This window comes from Malania oleifera, chromosome 11 (assembly GCF_029873635.1).
Source record: "Malania oleifera isolate guangnan ecotype guangnan chromosome 11, ASM2987363v1, whole genome shotgun sequence".
NCBI lineage: Eukaryota > Viridiplantae > Streptophyta > Magnoliopsida > Santalales > Ximeniaceae > Malania > Malania oleifera.
The window spans coordinates 28,696,560-28,721,633 of NC_080427.1; the positions used below are offsets into that span (position 1 = coordinate 28,696,560).

Consider the following 25,074-nt stretch of genomic DNA (forward strand, 5'->3'; position numbering starts at 1 on the left):
ACAAGAGATTAATTTTGAAGCAAGGATACACTGCATATTACTATTCCAAACCCACACTACAACAAAAAATGGCATCCAATACATTTAGTCCTAACCATGCACATAAACAAATGTAATTATCTCAGCACTAAAATCAAATTCATCAATTAAGATTAAATATTTTTTTAGCCAAAAGAATACACCAAAGGACATCAACTAGGATGCATCCAAATAATACATCCTTTGTTGTAGTCTAAATCAAGGGCATAACACCAATCTTAAACCATCTTTTTTTTTTATTTATTAACCCTATCTTCTTGATGATGCTAGCCAACTTAAATAAGAAAAACTATGGGAAGTTTTACCCTAAACTCATAAATCTAAAAAAAATTAGGAATTCTAGCTAATGCAGCCAACATATCATGTAGATATTAGACATGTACATACATATATACAACTGCTACTAAAATTTGACTGGGTAATCTAGATCAACCATGACCTTGAACACCTATGAGAATGAGAAAAAGAAAAGAGGTTTCAAGGACCCCGAGATGTACTCTAGGGGAACACTGATGCCTAAGTTGGGGAATCTGAAAAGATTTAATGTTTTCAATAGTATGAGTGTGGATGAAAAATGAGATGATCGTACCTCGCTTGCATGGTCTGTAATGATCCGGAGAAATTGTGGTATTTTAAATAATGATAAAGAGGGGGTAAATAGAAGTTGGAAGGGAAAAGAAAGGGGTAGCAGGCCTCGCATTCGTCGACAAAGTTACAATTGGGCTCGTCGACGAGAAAATACCGAGAGAGAGTTTTAGGTGATTCTGAATTTCGTTGATGAGAAGAGAGTTCGTTGACGAGTCTTCTTCCTGGCCTCGTCGACGAATCCCAGTGTATAAATAAAACCAACCTTCATTTTTTGGCCATTTCCGACGCAAATACTCTTCCTTCTCTCTCCTCTACGCCCCTCCTCCCTTCTCTCTAAGATCTCAGGCCGAACTTTCGTCGGATCGACGATCCGAAACCACCATGTCACTCCTGGGGAAGTTCTCTGTATATCTGCTAGAGTGGATCGTCGGTGGGTTGAGTTTGGAATTCATCCTAGATCCAAGGTAAGGTTTTCTACTCAATATTTGACTTCTTAACAGTTGTAGAAAGTGTAGTACACGTACAAATACTTAAGTTTAGTTATGGGGAATGTCGTTTTCAGGGTATTGAACGGAGAACCCTGCGGGTGCAGGACTGTCTTTCTTAGGGGCTTTTCAGGACTCAGGTAAGGGGATAAACTAAGCTAGTTATTTTACGAAAATGTATGTATGTTATTACATAATCTAATTTCAGAAAAATAAATATATTTATATATGTTTAATGTTTGGGAAATACTGCTGAAAATGATGGTATGTTTAAATATACGAAAAACCTATTTCATGTGCATGAGTGGAATTTATAAAGAAATACTGTTTTCTGGGAACATGATAATGATATGGATATGTTTTGTCGGCGTACGGGCCGAGCTATGATAAAATATGAAATAGCGGTGTACGAGCTGATGATTTTTATGATATATGTAAATATGCAAAATGATGCAATGATATTGATTTGGTAACTAATAGTATGAAATATCCATGTATCACAGTTTGATTATATGCTATATGGTATCAAAACCTGGTTGGTTTGGTCTAAGCTAGCACTTGCACGGTGCCGATGCTATGTGTTCATGATTTATCATGATATTTGTGTTAGCGTTGCAGTACAGAGTGACGTGAGGTTGGATGGTCGATGTAGTTTTAAGAAGTGTGAGCGCCTCTGGTGTACGGACTAGGTCTGGCAGACCCATCGGACTTACAGACTGTTCTTTTAACTTAATAGTGGTCGGCCAACCATTGTCAAGTCTCGCCTTCGGGCCACACAACCCAGTCATGTGGGGGTAATACATGACAACAGCCAGCTAACCTACTAGGGTTGTTTTCGTATTATATTATATGAGATGAATTATGTTTATAAAAATCCTGTATGTTCTGCCATGATATGAGAATATATGTTTCCCAGATATGATACAGACAGTTATACTGATATGTTTATGTATGATTTTATATTGAACACGGAAATACTCATGTTGCCACACATTAGTATTTGTTTATTTACCTTACCAAGAGGTGTCTCACCCCGAATTGCATGAAATTTTCAGGAGCCCCTGATAAAAGAGCGGGTAAAGCTCCACTGTGATAGTTACGATTGATTTGCCCTTTCTAAAGAGTATGTATTTTGTGATAGGGTCAATTGGATTTTGTGGGAATAACCCTAGGATTCTTTTGGGTGGTTTATATATGTATATATAGTAGATATAGCAACTCTGGTATTGTAATGGATGATATTGTATATGATATTATGAGTTATTTATGATTTTATGTTTCCTGCTGCTTAGGCTTCCGTTATGTGTTTCTGTTTTATCCGTGGAACCCACGGGTTCAGGTTGATCATGAACTGTTGGATTTATTATACTGATTTGTAATATTTAAGGAAAAAAAAATATGTGAAAATTAAGTAGGTCATTAAAGTTTGGTATCAGAGCTTAGGTTGTTAGATTCTGTAGACTTTAGAATGCAGCGGAAACAATACTAGAGTATAGGAAATGATTTAAGGTTTTATTCTACAATCTAAAGACAGGACTTCCGTGGTGGTTTATGTGTTTTTCCTAGGGTGACGATTTCAGGAAAACCACAGTAAACTATTGTCGGGTTATTTTCCTAGAATGTAGGACTGGGGTTAGAAATAAGCTAAGAATGTTGAGATAAGAGGCTAGGTTAAGCGAGTAAATTATAAGGATAGGGTTACTGAGTTGCAATTGTTATTTTTCAAGATGGCTCTAGGAGGTGGTAGTGCCCATGTGAGTGGCAATGATGGAGCAAGGCCATCAAGTGCAGGCGGGACAGACTCTGACGTGGTATTACGTAGCGTGGCTCAGCAGGTTATGGCTGAGATAGCTAAAAGCTCAAGGGAGCAGGGTAATCTGTCGGTTGGCTATGGGTGCACTATCGAGAAGTTTACGAAGATGAATCCTCTGGCCTTTTTAGGAGGAGTCAATCCTGCAGCCACTGAGAACTGGATGTAGGAGATTGAGAAAGTCTTGGCTGTGTTGCAGTGTACTCAAAAGCAGAGGGTCCTCTTCACCACCTATAGACTGACAGGAGAGGTCGAGAGATGGTGGACTGTTGTGAGACTTTTGGAGCAACAAAGGACTACGCCGATATCCATGACTTGGGATCGGTTTAGGGAATTGTTCTTTGATAGATATTTTCCAACTACTGTCAAGGAGGCTAAAGTGGAGGAGTTCCTAAGTCTAAAGCAGGGACAGTTATCAGTCAAGCAGTATGCGGCACATTTCATCGAGCTCTCTCGTTTCGCTCCGTATATTGTCCCTAATGAGGCAAAAAAGGCGAGGCAGTTTGAAAGTGGCTTGAGGCGGAGTATTTTCAAGCAGGTGGTGGTGCTGCGGATCCAGGATTTTGCTGAGCTTGTCAATAGGGCAGCCTTGGCAGAGAATCATTCACGAGAAGTGATATTCAGACCTCCAGGATGAGCAGAATTCAAGTTCGTAGGGTCACAAGTGCAATCCCCGCCTTATCTAGTTTCAGCTATCCAGGTTAGGAGATTACGGCTGAGTGGTTGTCAGGGGTTTGTGGCAGTTGTAAAGGAGATGTCAGAGAATGAATTGAAACTTACTAGAACGCCTCTAGTAAAAGAGTTTACAGATGTTTTCCCAGATGAATTATCAGGCTTGCCACTTGATCGCAAGGTAGATTTTCCTATTGATCTACTTCCAGGTACAGCGCCGATTTTCAAAGTACCATACCGAATGGCACCAGTAGAATTGGCAGAATTGAAGGATCAGTTGCAAGATCTACTTGATAAGGGCTTCATACGACCTAGTGTATCTCCGTGGTGAGCTCCAGTACTATTTGTGAAGAAGAAATATGAGTCTATGAGGATGTGCATAGATTATAGGGAGATTAATAAAGTGACGATCAAGAACAAATATCCTCTACCTCGTGTAGATGATTTGCTTGACCAACTTCAGGGTACACGGGTGTATTCTAAGATCGACCTTAGATCAGGCTATCATTAGGTAAAAGTGAAAGTAGAAGACGTCTCGAAGATGGCATTCAGAACCAGGTACGAGCATTATGAGTTCCTTGTAATGCCATTTGGTCTAACAAATGCCCATGCAGTATTTATGGACTTGATGAACAGAGTCTTCCACCAATACGTAGAGCAGTTCGTTGTTGTTTTTATTGATGATGTACAGGTCTATTCGAGGAGCTATGTGGAGTATGAGACACACTTAAGGCAGATTCTGCAGACATTACAAGAAAAGAAATTGTACGCTAAATTTAGTAAATGTAAATTCTGACTTGAGAAGGTCGTGTTCTTGGGGCATGTTATATCTGGAGATGGAATTTCTGTGGATCCTAGTAAGATTGAGGCCGTTATGAATTGGGCTAAACCGAGGAATTTTCAGAAGATCAGAAGTTTCTTGGGACTAGCTGGGTATTACCGTTGTTTCGTTGAGGGATTCTCAGTAGTATTAGGGCCTCTGACACGACTGATTAAGAAAAATGTCATATTTAAGTGGGACGACAGCTATGAGCAGAGTTTCCAAGAATTGAAGCAGAGATTAGTCACAACACTAGTATTGATCATCCCATCACAGGGTGAGGGTTATACTATCTACAATGATGTGTCGTTGAAAGGACTTGACTGTGTGTTGATGCAGCATGGCAGGGTGGTGGCGTATGCATCCACACAGTTGAAAGAATATGAAAAGAACTACCCTACCCATGATCTTGAATTGGCTATAATAGTACACGCATTGAAGATTTTGAGGCATTACCTATATGACGAGCAGTGTGAGATCTTTTCGGACCACAAGAGTTTGAAGTACTTTTTCACGCAGAAGGAATTGAATATGAAGCAGAGAAGGTGGTTGGAGCTAATTAAAGATTTCGATTGTACCATCAATTATCACCCAAAGAAAGCAAACGTGGTAGTTGATGCGTTGAGCAGGAAATCGAGGGAATCCGTGTTGACGGCAATGGAGGTCTAGTATCTGATCGTGATCGATCTAGAGAGACTCGACATCGAATTAGTTGAGAGTGGTTTTTAGGCTTACATTGCTAGTTTAGTAGTGCAACCTACTCTGCAAGAAAGAATTAAAGCTGCTTAGAAAGAAGACCTAGAGTTAGCAAACGTGATGGACAAAGTGTAGAGTGATCAATAGGAGGAATTCAGTGTTGCAGACGATAGAACTTTGCGGTTTCGTTCCAGATTATGCGTTCCTATTGATACTGAGATCAGAAAACTATTTTAGAGGAAGCTCATAGATCTTTGTACACAGTTCACCCCGGCAGTACAAAGATATATAGGGATCTACGGGAGTCGTATAGGTGGAGTGGTATGAAGAAAGAAATTGCCGAGTATGTTGCGCAATGTCTAACGTGCCAGCAGGTAAAAGCTGAGCACCAAAAGCAGGCATGTCAGTTGCAGACGTTATTTATCCTAGAATGGACGTGGGATCATATATCCATGGACTTCGTGTTAGGACTGCCGACGGCGTTACATGACCAGAATGCGATTTGGGTGATAGTAGACCAATTGACTAAGACCGCCCACTTTTTACCTATCAAGATCAGCTACTCACTCAACTATTTAGCGGAGATCTACATTCAGGAGATAGTTCATTCTCATGGGGTGCTAGTATCGATTGTGTCAAATCGGGACTCGCGTTTTACGTCACGTTTTTGGAGGAGCTTGCAGGAAGCTCTAGGGTCTCAGTTATCGTTTAACACAGCATTCCATTCTCAGTCAGATGGGTAGACTGAGAGGACGATACAGATACTAGAGAATATGCTTCGAGCGTGCGTATTAGATTTCGAGGATAGTTGGACTCAGTTCATGCCACTGGTAGAATTTGCGTGTAATAACAGTTATTAGACCAGCATTGGTATGTCACCGTTTGAGGCTTTATATGGTAGGAGATGTCGTTCTCCTTTATTTTGGGATGAAGTGGGTGAGCGGAGAGTAGTGAGACTAGAGCTTGTTCAGCAAGCGTGTAATAAGGTTCGGCTTTTCCGAAACATGATCAGTGCAGCTCAGAGCTAACAGAAGAGTTATGCAGATAATCGCCGTAGAAATTTGGAATTTGATGTTAGTGATCATGTATTTTTGAAGATAACTCCGTTAAAAGGGGTTATGCGATTTGGGAAGAAAGGTAAACTTAACCATAGGTTTATCGATCCATTTGAGATTCTAGATAAAGTGGAGCCGGTTGCTTACAGGCTAGCTTTTCCACCTACATTATCCTGGATGCACGACGTATTTCACGTTTCCATGTCAAAGAAGTATGTCCCTGGCCCTTCTCATGTAATTAGCTATGGAGAATTGGAGCTTAGTGATTCACTGGTTTATGAGGAGATCCCAATATAGATTTTGGATAGGAAAGTGCAAGAACTACATAATAAGAAGATTCCTCTAGTAAAAGTTTTGTGGAGGAATCATGTAGTAGAAGAGGCTTCTTGGGAGTCAGAGGAGCAGATGAAGTAGAAATATTCACATTTATTCTAAGAGATTTGACAAGAAAAATGTAAGTAAATAGGTAATATTTCGTTTACAGGTACATGTAAAGTTTAGTTAGTAAGTAGTCTTTTAGTTTTAGGAGAAATTTTCTTTTATATATGTAATCTCCTAGGACTTGGAATGTAACCACGGTATTCCTCCACCATAAGTGAAGGTAAGTAATAAAATTTACATGAATAGCAAATTTTGAGGACGAAATTTTGTAAGGAGGGGAGAATGTAATGACTTGGAGAAATTGTGGTATTTTAAATAATGATAAAGAGGGGGAAAATAGAAGTTGGAAGAGAAAAGAAAGTTCGCGTTCGTCAACGAAGTTACAATTGGGCTCGTCGACGAGGACGTGTCTTGTTAACGAGAAAATTCCGAGAGAGAGTTTTAGGTGATTCTGAATTTCGTTGACGAGGAGAAAGTTCGTCGATAAGTCTTCTTCCTGGCCTCGTCGACGGGAAGACGTGGCTCGTCAACGAATCTCAGTATATAAATAGAGTCAACCTTCATTGTTTGGCCATTTCCGGCGCAAATACTCTTCCTTCTCTCTCCTCTACGCCCCTCCTCCCTTCTCTCTAAGATCTCGGGCCGATCTTTCGCCGAATCGATGATCCAGAGCCCCCACGACACTCGTAAGGAAGTTCTCTGCATATCTGTTGGAGTGGATCGTCGGTGGGTCGAGTTCGGAATTCATCCCAACTCCAGGGTAAGACTTTATACTCAATATTCGACTTCTTGACAGTTGTAGAAAGCGTAGTACACGTAAAAATACTGAAGTTTAGTTTTAGGGAATGTCGTTTTCAGGGTATTGAACGGGGAACCCTGCGGGTGCAGGACTGTCTTTCTAACGGGCTTTTCAGGACTCGGGTAAGGGGATAAATTAAGCTAGTTATTTTACGACAATGTATGTATGTTATTACAGCATTTGATTTTAAAAAAATAAATATATTTATATATGTTTTATGTTTGGGAAATACTGTTGAAAATGATAGTATGTTTAAATATACGAAATGTAACGACCCAAAGAATAATGGTACTTAAATAATAAAGAGGGAGAGAAATGGAAACAGTAATAGAAAGAGGCAGTCGACTTCGTCGACGACATCACACTTAGGGAAAAATAATAAATTTATCAGGGCCTTATCGACGAATACAGGGGATTCATTGACGAGGGTACAATAGGACCTCGTCGACGAGGGCAAGCTTCGTCGACGACAAGATACCGAGGGGGGGTTTTAGCCAGTCTAAAATTCGTCGACGAGGAGGTAGGGCCCGTCAACGAAATTACTGAAAGACTCATCAATGACATGACGTGGTTCGTCAACAAATCCCGCAATGTACATAATGCAAAACTTCGAATTAATTCAGAAATTCAGCGCCGCTCTCTCTCTCTCTCTCTCTCTCTCTCTCTCTCTCTCTCTCTCTCTCTCTCTCTCTCTCTCTCTCTCTCTCCTACGGCCTCTCTTCCATCTCTCTTCGATTTCAGCCCCATTAGTCACTGGATCGATGATCTGAGGCCACCACGACGCTCTTGGCGGAGTTCTTTTCAAGTCTGCTAGGGCGAATCGTCGGTGGGATTGAGTCGAATTTCTCCTCAGAATCAGGGTAAGGTCTTTTATTCAATTTTTGGCCTTCTGGTAGCTGTAGGAAATGATGTAGGTAAAAAAATATTGAAGTTCTGTTCTGGGATATATGATTTTTAGGGTGTTGAGTGGAGAACCCTGCGGGTGTAGGACCCGTCTCAGTAGGGGGATTTTAGCAGAAATCAGGTAAGGGAAATATGTTATGCTAGGTAGTTCTAAAATGTTTTCCAGTATGAAATATATATTTTTACTAGGTTATTATTCACAACAGGACTTTATACCGTTTATTAATTATGAATATTATGTATTAAATTATTGTGTGCCTTGAGAATATAAATATAATACAGAAGCATATTTTACAGTATTTTCAGGGTATGTTTTACAGAATATACAACCAGTGAATATATTTTATAGTAATTACAAGATACCATGATTATATAGTTTTCAGTACCATGACTTATGGATTACAATTCAGTTCAGAATTACAGTTGACACAGTTACAAATTATTTCAGTGTCATGGTTAATCTAGTTATTTCAGAATCATGGTAAATCAGATAGTTGTATATAGAGATGTATTATATAGTATTAGACCCTGTTGGACCATACAGTTACAAAGCACGGTACCGTAGCTACAGATATTCAGTTTAGAGTGCAACCACCTATTTAGATAATACGTGGTAGTAGGTCGATCGTGCCGAGACGTGCATAGGCTCCCCATCAGATATGGGTTGAGGAGTGCCCGATCTGACTGAGGGAATATAATGATTTATCCTGGTTGGCCAGTCAGGGCAGATCCCACCTACGGGCCACACAACCCTGTCATGAGGGGTTAAATCATGACATACAGTTATCCACAGGGATGTTTTCAGTTATTATTATTTATATACAGATTTACAGAGGCAGAGAATGTACTTATGTATATTAGAAGTATTTTGAATAACAACCTAAAATACATATATGTTAAGCAACATGAAAATGTGATGGTTTTATTATTTGTACTATATTTACAGATCTAGTTGTACATGATTATATAGAAATAGATTTTCATAGTAATGTAACTCTTTTGTCACATACTAACAATAGTATATTTCGTCTTACTAAGCTTTGGCTTATCCCAGTGTTGAATTATTTTTCAAGTGATCTAGGTAGGCGAACAGACCAAGCTCGCAGATAGAGGGGCCTCAATATTGCCCTGATAGTAGAGTGAGTATCTTGGGAGTATTTTTGTATAGCCCTAGCTAGTTGAGGGTATTTTGAGGAAACAACCATATTTGTATATTTTAGGAAACATTTTAGTACTCTGGTATTGTATATAATGATATATGGTTATATTTATTTGATTTCCGCTTCTCGCTGCTTAGGTTAATGGTTGGGTTTAATTCAGTTTGGTATCAAAACATTTTAAATATTATAGTATAAAAAAAAACTCAGTTAAATATCAGGTCATTACATGAAAAACCTATTTCGTGTGGCATGAGTGGAATTTATAAAGAAATACTGTTTTCTGAGAACATGATAATGATATGGATATGTTTTGCCAACGTAAGGGCCGTGCTATAGATATGATTCGCCGGCGTATGCGCCGAGCTATAGTAAAATATGAAATACCGGCGTATAGGCCGATGATTTTATGATATATGTAAATGTGCAAAATGATGCGATGATATTGATTTGGTAACTAATAGTATGAAATATCCATGTATCACAGTTTGATTATATGCTATATGGTATCAAAACCTGGTTGGTTTGGTCTAGGCTAGCACTTACAAGATACCAATGTTATGTGTTCATGATTTATCATGATATTTGTGTTAACGCTGTTGTACGGAGTGACATGAGGTTGGATGATCGATGTGGTTTTAAGAAGTGTGAGCGCCCCTAGTGTACAGACCAAGTCTGGCAAACCCATCGGACTTACAGATTGTACTTTTGACTTGGCAGTGGTCGGCCAACCATTATTAGGTCCCGCCTTCGGAGCATACAATCCAGTCATGTGGGGGTAATACATGACAACAGCCAGTTAATCTACCAGGATTGTTTTTGTATTATATTATATGAGATGAATTATATTTATGAAAATTCTGTATGTGTTGCCATGATATGAGAATATTTGTTTCCTAGATATGATACAGATAGTTATACTGATATGTTTTTGTATGATTTTATATAGAATATGAAAATGCTCATGTTGTCACACACTAGTATTAGTTTATTTTCCTTACTGAGAGGTGTCTCATCCTAAATTACATGAAATTTTCAGGAGCCCCTGATAGAAAAGCGGGTAAAACTCTGCTGTGATAGTTACGGCTTATCTGCCCTTTCTGAAGGGTATTATTTTGTGATAAGGTCAGTTGGATTTTGTGGGAATGACCCTAAGACTCTTTTGGGTGGTTTATATATGTATATACAGTGGATATAGCAACTCTAGTATTGTGATGGATGATACTGTATATGATATTATGAGTTATTTATGATTTTATGTTTCCTGCTGCTTAGGCTTCCGTTATGTGTTTCTGTTCTATCCTTGGTACCCACGGGTTTAGGTTGATCATGATCTGCTGGATTTATTATACTAATTTGTAATATTTAAGGAAAAAAATATGTGAAAATTAAGCAGGTCGTTACATGGTCCCTTTTATAGGTATCAGAGTCTCCGTTCATTGGTTTCCTCGTCAATAAAAGATGATTAAGATCATGACAGTTAAGCTTTAACTTAGGGTCTTTATAAATGAATATTAGGTGGAGGATTGTATTCTTGTCTCCAATTAATTAATGTCATTAATTAGCCATTGACCCTAGATAGTGCTTCTTTTTCAGTTTATCGCAAGTCAACACTTATGGACTTTTATGCCATATCAGCTCCCCCTCCCACTCTCAAGCTATAGAATTAACTTTCCTTAGCTTGGGAGCCATAGGTTTATACTAAATCCTTATCCTATGCTCTAAGATAGTAAGCCAAAACCCTTGGCTAAATGGCTCAACACGAGCTGATTTTCTTTGAGAATAGCTAAATACGATCCAATAAACATACTTGTGCTGCTAGCATTGGCTTCTTCCAAGCCATTCTTCTTCCAAAATGGCTCAATTTGAGCTGATTAGCAATCTTTCAAGCTAGTTAGTAGTCTTTTGAGCCTGCCTCCTCCCAAAACGATTCAAATCAAGTCGGTTAACAATCATTCAAGCCGCACTCCTTCTAAAATGGCTCAGTTCAAGTTAATTAGCAGTCTTCTAAACCATTCTCCTTTAAAATGGCTCAACACAAGCTAGCTGGCCATTATTCCTACTGCAATCATCCTTTGGCTAAGTTATCTAGGTCGAGCAGATGAATACAAGGTCTTTAGCTAGGTAGTTCTCTAGCCAAAAAGCCTTTTGGTGAGCAGCTCTTTGACCAAACAAATATTTATTTAGATTTTAGTTTGAGCATTCTTTGGTCAAATAGTTCCTCAGTGCGTAGTTCTTTGGCCAAGCAGTGCTTACCTTTGGTACTTCATCTGTAATGCTCATTAAATGGGCATTTGGAGTCTTATGAATAGTGCTCATCAAATGTGCTATGCTTTTGGTGAGCAAAGCCCCGCTCACCTCTTTGGTGCCCCATAAGGCCCCAAATGCCCATATGATGAGCACCATTCATGAGGCACCAAAGAGATGAGCAAACATGACCCATCTGATGAGTATAACTCATTAAGTCCCAAATGCCCATCTAATGAGCACTGCTAATAAGGTACTAAAGAGGCGAGCACAAAACATGGCCTATATAATAAGCACCAGCTATGGGGCCTTGAATGCCCATCCAATAAGCCTTGTATATGAGACACCTAAAGATGAGCACTGTTAAACCAAATACCTAGTTACTAAGGAGCTACTCAACTAAAGAATTGCTCATTGAGGAGTTGCTTAACCAAAGATTGCTCAAACTAAAATATAAATACATATCTATTTGGTCAAAGAGCTACTCACTAAATAGTCGCTCAACCAAAGAACTTCTCGACCAAATCGTTGTTCACTAAAAAGCAACTTGGCCAAATATTGCTCAAACTAAAATTTGAAATCATATATATTTATCCAAAGATCTGCTCACCAAAAAGTTGTTTTTCCAGAGAACTGCTTAGCAAAAGACCTAGTGTTCATTTTCTCAGCCTAGATAACTCAGCCAAAGGATGATTCCATAAGGAACAATGGCTAACCAGCTCAGATTGAGCCATTGGGGGAGGAAACCAGCTCAAAAGACTACTTACCAGCTTGGATTAAGCCATTTTGGGAGGATACTTACTGAGAAGATAGTTAAACTAACTCGAATTGAGCCAAATTAAGAGGATATAGGCTCAAAAGACTGCTAATCGGCTCAAATTGAGTCATTTTGGGAGGAGATCGACTCGAAAGACTGCTAACAATCTTGGATTGAACCATTTTGGGAGGAGACCGATTTGAAAGACTACTAATTGGCTTGGATTGATCCGCTTTGCTAGAAGACCGGCTCAAAAGATTGGTAATTGGCTCAAATTAAACCATTTTGGAGGAGATTGGCTCGAAAGGCTGCTAATTGGCTTGGATAAAGCCGTTTTAGTAGGAGACCGACTTAGACAATTGCTAATCATTCAAATTAAGCCATTTTGGAAAAAGACTAGCTTGGAAGAAGCCATTATTGGCGGCACAAATCTGTCTACTAACTCGGATTGATCTATTCTCGAATAAAATTGGCTCGTGTTAACCCATTCGGCGAAAGGTTTCGGGTCGCTATCTCAAAGCATGGGAAGAGAATTTAACAAGTGCCACGCCCAAGCCAAAGAAAAATAATTATAAGGTTTGAGAGTGGGCGGCCGCCGGGGGGGGGGGGGGGACTGATATGGCATAAAAGTTTTAGTGTTGACTTGGGATAGACCAAAAAAAGTAGTGCTAATATCAATGGTCAATGGCCAATTAATGGCACTAGTTAATTGGAGACAAGAATGTAATGCTCCACTAGATCTTTGTTAATAAAGATCCCGAGTCAAAGCATAAGCTCCGTGATCTTAATGATCTCTCATTAATGGGGAAATCAATCAAAGGAGACTCTAAATGCCTATAAAACCATGCAAGAGAGGTAAAATCATCTCATTTTTCATCCACACTTATACTATCAAAATCATAAAAATATACTAGATTCCCTAACTTGGGCATATGATTGATGCCTGAAAGTATATATACACTAGGTTCTACGAGCCTCTTATAATATAAAAGTTCATGCAACATTGAATTTTCCGTGTGGAGTCGTTGATTAAAGAATTATCAATATACTAACAAATATGGAGAGACAGATTCTCGGGCAATTAATTGAGAGAGAGAGAGAGAGAGAGAGAGAGAGAGAGAGAGAGAGAGAGAAGACTACAAAATACGTGAGAGAGATATTAAAAACCATGACTCCAATTTCAAATTTTAGCTATCAATGCCATGAAAATGCGCAATTCAACAAAGCCCAATTGAAAAAAAATGAAAATCAGCCAATTGAAGAAGCATAAATCCCCCAAAAGAAAGAAATTCCAATCCCCAAATAGGCAAGGTTGTGTTATGCAGATCAACCAAACTCAAAATATAGTGGGCTTAATAACATTTAAAACAGTATTAAAAAAAAATGTAGAGTTGAATTACCCCTAACACCGGCATTATTAACCAAGACATCGATACGACCAAACGCCTCCCAAGCCTTCTGAACGGAGGCCTCGATGTCAGGACCATCAGCGGTGATGTCGAGCTCGATAGCGACGGCTCGCACAGTCGGCGAAGAAGACGAAGAAGAAGAGAGGTGGTTGATCTGGTCGCAAAGAGACCTGACGCGGTCCACTCGGCGGGCAGCAGCCACAATCTGGCAACCAGCTCTAGCAAGGTTAAGACAAAAGTCACGGCCGAGGCCTGACGAGGCTCCGGTGACCATCACCACCTTGCCCTCCAAGTTTCGCCATGGCTCCAAGTGACTCGCCACTGATTGTTTTGCCATTGTCTTCGCCTTTCCTTTCGCACGCTTCTCCTCTCTTCTTTGTCCTGAAAGTGTTATTATGTCCAGCTGTCACATTTTAAATAATTTATTATTTTTTAAAATTTTGATTGCTTCTAAGAAAGTTAATAATTTTAAGACGATTTATTTTTTTCCATAATTATTACCATTTTAAAATCCTATGTTAATAAAAATGGTAATTAATTTTTCAGAATTTTGATTATATTTACAAAATATACATTCAAAACTACGTCATTGTAACATTTTTTTTTAGAAAAAAAATATTTAACCAAACACATAATACATAAATTTAATAAAATAATATATAAGATGAAAAATTTTATTAAAAAATTATTTTTTTATAAAATTATAATTTTTATTTAGTTATTTGTATTCATATTTATTAATATATAATATTTTAATAACAATATCAATGTGGACAATTTAATAAATTAATTATATCACTTCATAATAATAGAGGAACTATTCTCATAAATTAGATAGGCAATTTTAATATTTAATAGAAGCAGTTTTGTTGAATATAAATTATAATAATTAATTTTATTAGTATATTTTATAATAATAATAATAATAATAATAATAATATGTCGATGACGTGGAAACAACTATAACTAAAAGAGGCAAAACGGAGGTTGCCAAACGAGCGGCCTAAGCATGTGGGGTCGTTGGTTGATGTAAGACCGATAGAGAGATGGGAGTGGTGTAAGTTACATACTAAACCAATGGTTCAATTTTTGTATTTAATAGATTATCTTTTTTATTCGACATTATACATATGATTTAAAATTCTTCAATCACGAGATGTCATGTTAGCATTTGAACTCGTACAAGAAAAAGATATTACTTGTTATGGTTCCCAATAATACAGATCTTCCCTATTAGCGTAACATTATTATTACAAAATATTTGAATAAAATTAATTATTATAATTTATATTAAACAACATTTATAAATATTTTTATTAAAATTGTCTAAGCATAAGCAGAATATTAGTAAACAACTAATGATATATATATATATATATACGTTGACTACTTGGGATTTTATCTTCTTGATCTTTGGTTGGAGCCTTTGCCCACTTCAGCATAACCCGTGGGCGCTCAGAACCTGGTTTGAGCCTAACCTGGTTTGTCCACTTCGGCCCACTTCAAGACAATCAATGAAGCTCAATAGGGGATGAGAGAAAAAGGAGGCCTAGCCCTTGTACGAATTTACAACCCTGCCAGAATTGAACAACAATTAAATTGTATATCGTAAAGTGTTGTTTTTAATATCAAAACGAGTAGGGGTATGTGTAAAATAACTTAAAATGAAATAATGAGAAAAACACTCTCGAGTGGGTGAGTTGACGAAAAAGGATTCATGTAGTGAGCGGTACCTATTGAGACTAAAGGCACGTTGTTGTTAAAAGGAAAGAAGAATAATATTTTTTTTTTCTTGTATTTTCTCTTTATCATAATATTATTATATATCTGTATGTATGTGTGTGTAAATATTTATATTAATTTTATTAGTCAAAATAAATTTAATTATGGTTAATCATTATAATCATTTGTAGATACTAAAATATATATGTATATAAATGTCTACATTTAATTTGATTGGTCAAAATTAAATAAATTTAAGACTAATTATTCTTGTATGGACTCATCCAATTTTAGTTTTGTCCTATAAAATACCTTCTATAGCATTTCTCAGAGGATCATAGGAAAGGAAAAAAAGAATTGAGAGAGAAGACATACATCGATCCAGTCGTCACTCATTAGCAATTTCTGTAGTCAAGAAATATCAACAAATTTTGGACTATGTCTAGGCAATCCACTCTTAGCTCCAACATCCATTATTTAGGATCAATTAAACTTGCTGTTGTGCAAAGAGTATACACCAATGCGCAGTGGAAACACAAATCGAATCGGAACGTATAATGCAGCAATCAACGACGAACAATACGAAAACAACTAATCACAAAGAGAATAAAGGAAAGTAATAAAAACACACGACACAAGAATTTATGTAGTTCGGCAAAATGTCTACGTCCACTGGAGCAAGCGACTGAATGTTCACTATCTTATCAAACAAGGGTTACAATATTATTTATATTATAACCCTATGCAGACAGAAGACTTAGAATGTATCTAAAGTATCTCTGTAGCAATCTCCAAAGGAAACTCCTCCGAAATCCCCAATCTACTGATCTTCCTGATTCAAATACTGTAATCAGCATCGAACAATATCGTCGACGGTTTAATACTAACAATGAATTATGCACACTGAAACCATCTATGGTTTTAGGGAAACCATCGATAGTTATCTCCTAAGACCAAACTGTCGACGGTTTCTTCCTGCAGCTCAGCTTCCTTGTTCTTGCTTCACCATGCTTTCCCTAAGCGTGTATTCCACTCAATATAAGCGACATACTCCAACAGTCTCCACCTTGGTGAATATTCACCCCTTAGGAGAAATACAAAAGTATAACTCGCAGCTCCACCTTGGATAGTAGATTAGGACACCTCCCATCTAGCACCTGGAGACGTTAATCAAGTCCAAACAATCCTTGAACTTGTCCGTTGTAATAGGCTTTGTAAACATATTAGCTACATTCTCAGATGTGTGAACTTTCTCAAGTAGTAGTTCACCAAAAGCAACCAGTTCACTGATCCTGTGAAATCGCACATTTATGTGTTTTTTACTCGCATGATACACTTGATTCTTCGCCAAATATATGCCACTTTGACTATCACAACGCAAATGAACTCCACCTTACTAGACACCTAGCTCCTTGACCAATCCTGTAATTTACAATGCTTCCTTGGTAGCCTCAACTAATCCTGTCTACTTTGATTTAGTAGTAGATAAAGTAACACATGACTGCACCATAGAGTTCCAACAAATAGGTTCTCCCACAAGGGTGAATACGTACCATGTGGTAGACCTCCTATCATCCAAGTTCCTTGCATAGTCAACATCCACATAATCTACCACTAATGGATCACATTATTGTCTACTAAACATAATGTCATAGTCTGTTGTACCCCTCAAGTATATGATAATCCACTTGACTATATCTCAATGTTGTTGTCGAGAATTCGAAAAGAACTTACTCACCACACTGATAGCTTGTGCCAGTTTGGTCTTATACATACCATAATATACACTAGACACCCCACTATACTGGCATAGGGGACCTTTGACATGTCACAAATGTCATCATTCGTCTTTGGGCACTGGGCTGTAGACAACCTAAAATGATTTGCTAACAGTGTACTCACCAATTTAACATTAGTCTTGGTAAACCTCTCTAAAACTTTCTCCACATAGTTTCCCTAGGATAACCACAATATCCCTACAACTCTGTCCCTGTGAATCTCCATTCCAAGAATCTTCTTGGCCGCATAAAAGTCTTTCATGTCAAACTCTTTACTCAACAGATTTTTTACCTGATTTACCTCAGTCATATTCCTTATAGAAATCAGCATGTCATCAATATAAAGTAATAGAAATATGAATGAACCATCCTCAAGACTCCTTACATAGACGCATCAATCGTACTCACACCTCCTGTAGCCCATACAGATCATGTAGGAGTCAAACCATTCGCACCACTGCTTCAAAGATTGATTCAGCCCATAAAGTGACTTCCTCAGTTTGCAAACCAAGTGTTCCTGTCTAGGCTGCCAAAACCCTTCTGATTATAACATTTAAATTAGCTCCTCCAAATCACTATGGAGAAATGCTATCTTTATGTCCATCTGCTCCAGATGCATGTTGTAATGTGCCACCAATCTTAACACTACCCTGATGGAAGTGTCTCTGACCACATGGGAGAAAATTTCATCATAATCAACCCTTTTCCTCTGTGAGTATCCCTTTGCTACTAACTGAGCCTTGAAATTCTATATATGTTTTTTATGAAACTAATTCTTTCTTCCTGTACACCCACTTGCATCCTATCAACCTATTCCCCACTAGAAGTTTCACCAAATCACACGTCTAGTTCTTATGCATTGATTCCATCTCCTCCACCATAGCGTCCCTCCAACTATTTTTCTCCTGATTGTGTACTGTCTCCCGAAAGGTAGTAGGATCCCCGCTACTAGTGATAAGTGCATAAGACACCAGATCATCAAATTCGTACCTAGGCGGTGGCCGGATAACTCGTCTGGGTCTATTTATGGCTATCATGTAATGCTACTAGTATCCCGAGCTAGAGCTCCCTGCATCTTGACCATTGTCATCTCCACCTTGTGTCTCTAACTCCACATGCACCACACGCTTATTGCTACTACAGTTTTTTGGCATCTATTTCTCTTTTTTTTTTTTTTTCTAAGTACACTGCAACATGGCTTTCTCATCGAAAACCATGTCTCTACTGATCACCACTTTGTTTACCTTTGAATCCCACAACTTGAATACTATCACCCGTTTCTAATAACCTAGAAAGATGTTGTAGCGACCCTCAATAAAATATAACATAATAAATAAAAATGGTCAACTAGAACCCGTGGCTAGCAGGGACACCTGTCAAATACAGCGAAAATCTATGCAGCAGTAAACATAAAATCCAAACATTCATCCATAAAGCATAATACTAGAGCTTTCTATAACATTATAAAATTGTACTTCTATACATCCTCATATACATCAAAATATCTCTAGGAACAAACATAAAATAACTCTGTTCCTATTACAAAATCTTACCCTCCTCATAGGGTAATCTCACTAACTCAACGGCGGCCTTGACCCGCCGGTCTCTCAGGAGTTCCTAAAAAATTAATTAAATTTGGGGGTGAGACACTTCTCAGTAAGGGAAAATAATCTAAATGCAGTTGTGTGGCAACATGAACATTTAAGGCGTTTAAACATATACAGTACATTTCATATAAAAAGTCATCATATCATATTAAATAATCAAATGCTTTCATATTTTCTAATAAGTCATATCATACATAAAACATCTGTTATAGCTAAATAGTACTGAAAACATACCCAGGATGAATAGCTAGCTGGTATCATGTATTACCCCCCCATGACGGGTTGTGCAGCCCGAAGGCGGGACCCGACAATGGCTGGCCGACCACTGTCGAATCAAATATGTCTGTAAGTACGATGGGTCCGCCACACCCTGGTCCAGACTGCCAAGTGGACGTCCACACTCTACTGAAAGTCACATCGACTATCCATCTCCCATCCCCTCGTGGGATGGTTAGCACTAATCTGAACGTAGATATCTAATCTACATATAGCTATGGTACCAAGCTCCTGAACTAAACTAAATTAACATTCGGGTTCTGATAACATATAGTACATAATTTCATAATTACGGCCTCGTGCCGAAGATTTTATAAATACGGCCTCGAGCCGAAATCATACATACGGCCTCATGCCGACATCATAGTAAATGCGGCCTCGGGCCAAAATCGTAAATACGGCCTCGCGCCGATAACATAAATACGGCCTCGTGCCGATATCATAAATACGGCCTTGTGCCCAATCATTTCAGGTATTTACATTCTGAAAATAACTCATTTATCATATATTCGTCAAACTCAATATAGCATAACTCATCTTTTCAAAATACCTGAAAATATGTTTTGCTCGTAAAATCATTCATATCATGATTCACTTCACATAGAATAATGTTCATGTCACACATGTGCCGTATAAAGTCATACTTCATATTCTAAAATCATCATTTCTGGCATCTCATACATACAAATACATTTTAATCATAATAGCAGTATTTTCCAAACATACATTTCATATGTGATATACAAGTATAGCATATGCTTTTCTGAAATGAATTTACTCATAATTAATAATAATTTGCATGAAAAATAATTGCTTTAATTTATTCTCTTACCTGGTTACTGAGAAAGCTCCTAAAATATCCTAGCCTGACCCCCGTAGGATTTCCTAGTCAATACCTTGAAACTGAAAATTCTCAGTATTAACGTTTAGTATTTTCGTACGTACAACATTTTCTATAACTACCACAAAGTCAAATTTGGCTTATAAAACCTTACCTCAACTCAGGGATGATTTACAACTTCGTTGTCCCAACGATCCACTCTGACAAACTCGTAGAGAACTTCGCCAGGAGCGTCATGGTAGCCTTAAATCTTCGATCCGACAACTAGCGAGGCCAAAATCGAAGAGAGAGAGAGAGAGAGAGAGAGAGAGAGAGAGAGAGAGAGAGAGCTGAAGAGGAGAGAGAGGGAGAAGAGTTGGCTTCTTTTGTAAGTTAAAAATTGAATTTTTCATATTTATAGAGCAGAGGATTCGTCGACGAGCCACGTCATTTGTCGACGAGTCCTTCAATAATTTCGTCGATGAAATTCAATCCTCATCGACAAAATTCAGTTGGCTAAAAAATCCTCTCGGTATTTCTTCGTCGACGAAATTCAATCTTTGCCGACGAAGTCGACTGCCTGCTTCTGTTTTTGGTTTCCATTTCCCTTCCTTTTATTATTTAAATCTCATTATTATTCGGGTTGTTACAGATGCACTGTCTATACTTTGCCTCAAGCTTTAATCTCTCCTCACTAGGAATGTGCACATAGGTTGGACACCCAAATACTCCCAAACTAGAGTAGTCTACCTCATTTATTGTCCCCACCTCCTCTACAACTTTCCCATCTTGTGATACCTTTGGTTTCGATTATCCAAGAAACATGACATACTCATTGCCTCAGCCCAAAAATTCTTAGCAAGCCCTGCATTCAACCGGAGACACCAAACACTTTCAGCTAGGGTTTTTTTCATCCTTTCCTCCACACCATTTTTTTGTGGTGTTTTACGTACTGTAAAATGTCTCCTTATGCCATGCTACTCACACAACTCTCTGAAGCTAGAATTTGTGTACTTAGTGCCATTGTCTGACCTAAGGCACTTAATCTTTCTCTTGGTCTGGTTTTCTACCTCAGTTTTCCACAGTTTAAACTTGGCAAATGTCTTTGACTTGTGCCGCATGAGGTACACTTGGACCTTTTGTGAGTAACGAAGTACATATGCCCTCCTTGTGATGCTACTCTCACCAACCCCAAAACATTTGAATAAATGTAATCGAGTAATCCCTATGTCTTATGCGTGGCTATCATGAACAGGATGCTATTCTATTTCCCAAGCACACAGTACCTGCAGAAATCTAGCTTGCATGATTTGACCCCCTTCAAAAGATTTCTTGTAATGACTCGAAGAATAATGGTATTTAAATAATAAAGATGGAGGAATATGGATACAAAAATAGAAGGAGGCAGCAGGCTTCGTTGACGAACGCTTCACGTTTGTCAATGACGTTGCACTTTGGATGTAATAACCCAAAAGATTTACATAGGGCCTCATCGACGAACACAGGTAATTCGTTGACGAGCTCATAAGGAGGCCTCGTCGACGAGAAGATACCGAGAGGTATTTTTAGGTAGTATGAAATTTGTCAACGAGAAAGGAGGGTTCGTTGACAAAATTCCTTAAGAACTCGTCGACGAATCCGACCCTATAAATAGTTGAAACCTAGATTTTTTGATGAAAATTCAGTGCAAACCCTCTCTCTCTCTCTCTCTCTCTCTCTCTCTCTCTCTCTCTCTCTCTCTCTCTCTAAAACGCACCTCTCACCTTCTCTCTTCAATCTTGGCCCCATTTCTTGTCGGATTGAAGATTTGAGGCCACAACAATGCTCCTGGTGAAGTTCTCTGCCAAAATACTTTAGTTGATCGTTGGTGGAAGCGGTTTGGAATTCATCCCAAATCCAAGGTAAGATATTTTATTCAGAATATGCCTTCCGTATAGTTATAAGAAATGTTGTAGGTAAGAAAATAATGATATTTTATTTTAGGGGATGTTATTTTCAAGGTGTTAAGTAGAGAATCCTGCAGGTGTAGGGCTAGAGTTCAGTTAGAGGCTTTTTAGATTTAAGGTAAGGGAAATATGCTAAGCTAGGAGATTTGAATATGTTGATAGAAATTTTACAAACATGCATGTATACCAGTTATTAAGTAAGTTTTACAGAATATGTATTTTTAAAGTACATGTGGCCTGAGTACATATTACCTGATATAGAGTTTTATGCAGTTTTCCAATATATTGAGTTATACAACATATATAGATATAGTCAGATATTACACAGATAGATATATGTATATTCATAGTTTTAGTCAGATGACTACATAGATAAATGTATGTATAACTGTATACATATGTTTATTCATAGTAGTATGAATAGTATTTACAGAATGTCATGTTTTTCCTAAATGCCATAACACTCAGAGTATACAGATAGTTTATACAAATAGTTTATAAAAACAGATTATATAGTTATAACATCAAGATGTTACAGTTATTTAGATATCACAGTATTTACAGTACAGAATTATGGTGTTATGGTTATTTTGGAAACATGATGAAAGCAGTAAAGATATATATATATATATATATATATATATATATATATATATATATATATATATATATAGTATCATATCCCTGTGGACGGAATTACAGACAGAAATAGTTTATAGAGCATAGTACCGTTGCTAATACAAATAGAGTGCAACCACATATCTCAAATAGTGTGTGGATATCGTCAACTGTGCTTGGAGAGTATATAACTTCCTAGTTCGCTGGGTTGAGGGGGCCAGTTTGACGAGGTAGCAACTAGTCCCGTGCCTAGGAGAGTATGCAGTTTGGCCGAACAGAGGTAGTGTAGAGTATAGTGACTATCTTGGAGTGCCAATCAGGTTAAGTCCCTACTACGGGCCGCACAACCTTGTCATGAGGGGTCAAATCATGACATATAGAGTCTCAGGGAAAGAGCACAGTTATGTATACGTATACAGTTTTATAGTTTTTATTGTATATAGTATGATATAGCAGTATGAATGATAGAAAGTTTAGATGATACAAATGTTTTAAGCTACTATACATGTGTTTTACAGATTTGCCAGATTATGCAGTTTTATAAATTAATGTTATAGTTTTACGACTTGGTCACCACACACTAGTAATAGTATATTTCCACTTATTGAGCGTCGACTCACCCTATTATTACTTTACCATTTTTCAGGTGAGCCAACTAGGCGAGTAGAGCAGGCTCGCAGATAGAGTGGCTACTTTGTTGCCCTAGTTGTAGGGTAAGTTTTGCACTAAGATGTACTTTTGAGGTAGATGATATCGGAGGGAAATGTTTTATGGCTATAGTCTGTATGTACAGAATTCTAGTATTGTATAGTATATGTGGTTGTATAATTTATGTTTCCGTTGCTTAGTAATGGATATATAAATATTTTTTTTAAAAATGGAGAAATTTTGAGGATGTTACATTTCTCTTATAGAGCTCCTTCATTCCACACTCACCTATATGCCCCAATTGCATATGCCACAAGACAGTGTTATTTGACTCAAACTCTACGACTGTAGCTCTGTTGTATAAATTGTATTTGCACAGTGGATTATCAATACAATAATCAATGAAAGAATGAATACAGAACACAACCACTTAGTATATTTGAAAGCAATAGAAATAATAAAAGGAATTACGTGATTTGACAATGCCTACCTTCATGGGAGTAATCAGCAAAGAAATTTACTATCTTGGTGTCAAAAGACACTTACAGTGATCTTCTTACATTACAAATACATCCAGAACAATGTATATATAAATTTCTCTAAATGTTTCCCTTCAAACCACAACCAACTTAATGTCCTCCTTTCAAAATTCAAAAGTCTACGCTGGGTTCTCGAGCCAAACCGTCGACGGATTAGGCCAAACCATCGACGGTTTTATACAGAATGTAAATTACTATCAATAGTCCTAGCCAAATCGTCGACAATTTACCTGCTGTTCCTCAGCACTATGATTTTTCCACTATGTCTTCTCCTTGTACATGCATCCCATTAAGTCTATGAGCCACATATCACAACAATTTCCACCTTGACGAGTATATGCCCCTTAGGAGAACCCGCACACATGGCTCGCTGATCCACCTTGACCTTAGGATTTTAGGTTGGGGATTCAATCCCTTCTAGAACTTGGCAACATGAAGTAAGTCCAAGCAATGCTTGAACATTTTAGTGGTAACCGGCTTTGTCAAGATATCCATTGCATTCTCAAATGTGTGAACTTTCTCAAGTACAAGTTCACTTAAAGTAATCAATTCCTACATCCTGTGAAACCTTACATCAATATGTTTGGTTCTAGCATGATACACTTGATTCTTCACCAAATAGATGGCACTCTAACTGTCACAATGCAACATAACTCCACCTTGCTGTATAGCTAGCTTCTTGACTAAACCAGTAAGCCATAACGCTTCCTTTGTTGCTTCAGCGACTACCATATATTCAGATTCAGTTGTAGACAATGCCACCAGAGATTGTACTATGGACGTCTAACGAATAGGTCCTCCCCCAAGGGTGAATACATAACCCTTTATAGACCTTTTGTCATCTATATCCCCTACACAATCAGCATCAACAAACCCCATAACTGATGGACTATCATGTTGCTTGCCGAAGAAGATACAATAGTGTAGACACCCCAATTTTAATCAGACAATTTTATAAGAAGATCCTGCGCAATAAAAAGTCAACTTTATATCCCGGAAAAGGGAGGACCCTTTTTGAAAAATTTGATTGAGTCCCGAGAATTCAAAATTGAGTCTTTTTATTCTAAAATTGAGTCATGTTATTTTCAAAAATTGAGTTCCATTTTATTTCAAATTTGAGTCCCGGTTATTTTTAATTTAGTCATTTTCAAAATTAATTTTTAAATTGAGTCTCGTATTTTAAATTGAGTCCCGTTTTATTTCAAATTTGAGTCCTAGTTATTTTTAATTGAGTCATTTTCAAAATTGATTTTAAATTGAGTCCCGTATTTTTAAATTAATTATCGTATTTTTAAATTGAGT

At 37.7% G+C, this 25,074-nt stretch overlaps 1 protein-coding gene across 1 annotated transcript in view; it reads right to left on the reverse strand.

The window, feature by feature from the left end:
- LOC131168186 (uncharacterized) overlaps positions 1-14,208 on the reverse strand; it is a 50,036-nt gene extending 35,828 nt beyond the window's left edge. The window contains exon 1 of the mRNA XM_058127464.1: positions 13,810-14,208. Within this exon, the coding sequence (XP_057983447.1) occupies positions 13,810-14,155 (346 nt within the window). The 5' untranslated portion in view covers positions 14,156-14,208. The remainder of the gene's footprint in view (positions 1-13,809) is intronic.
- Between the last annotated feature and the right edge of the window lie 10,866 nt (positions 14,209-25,074).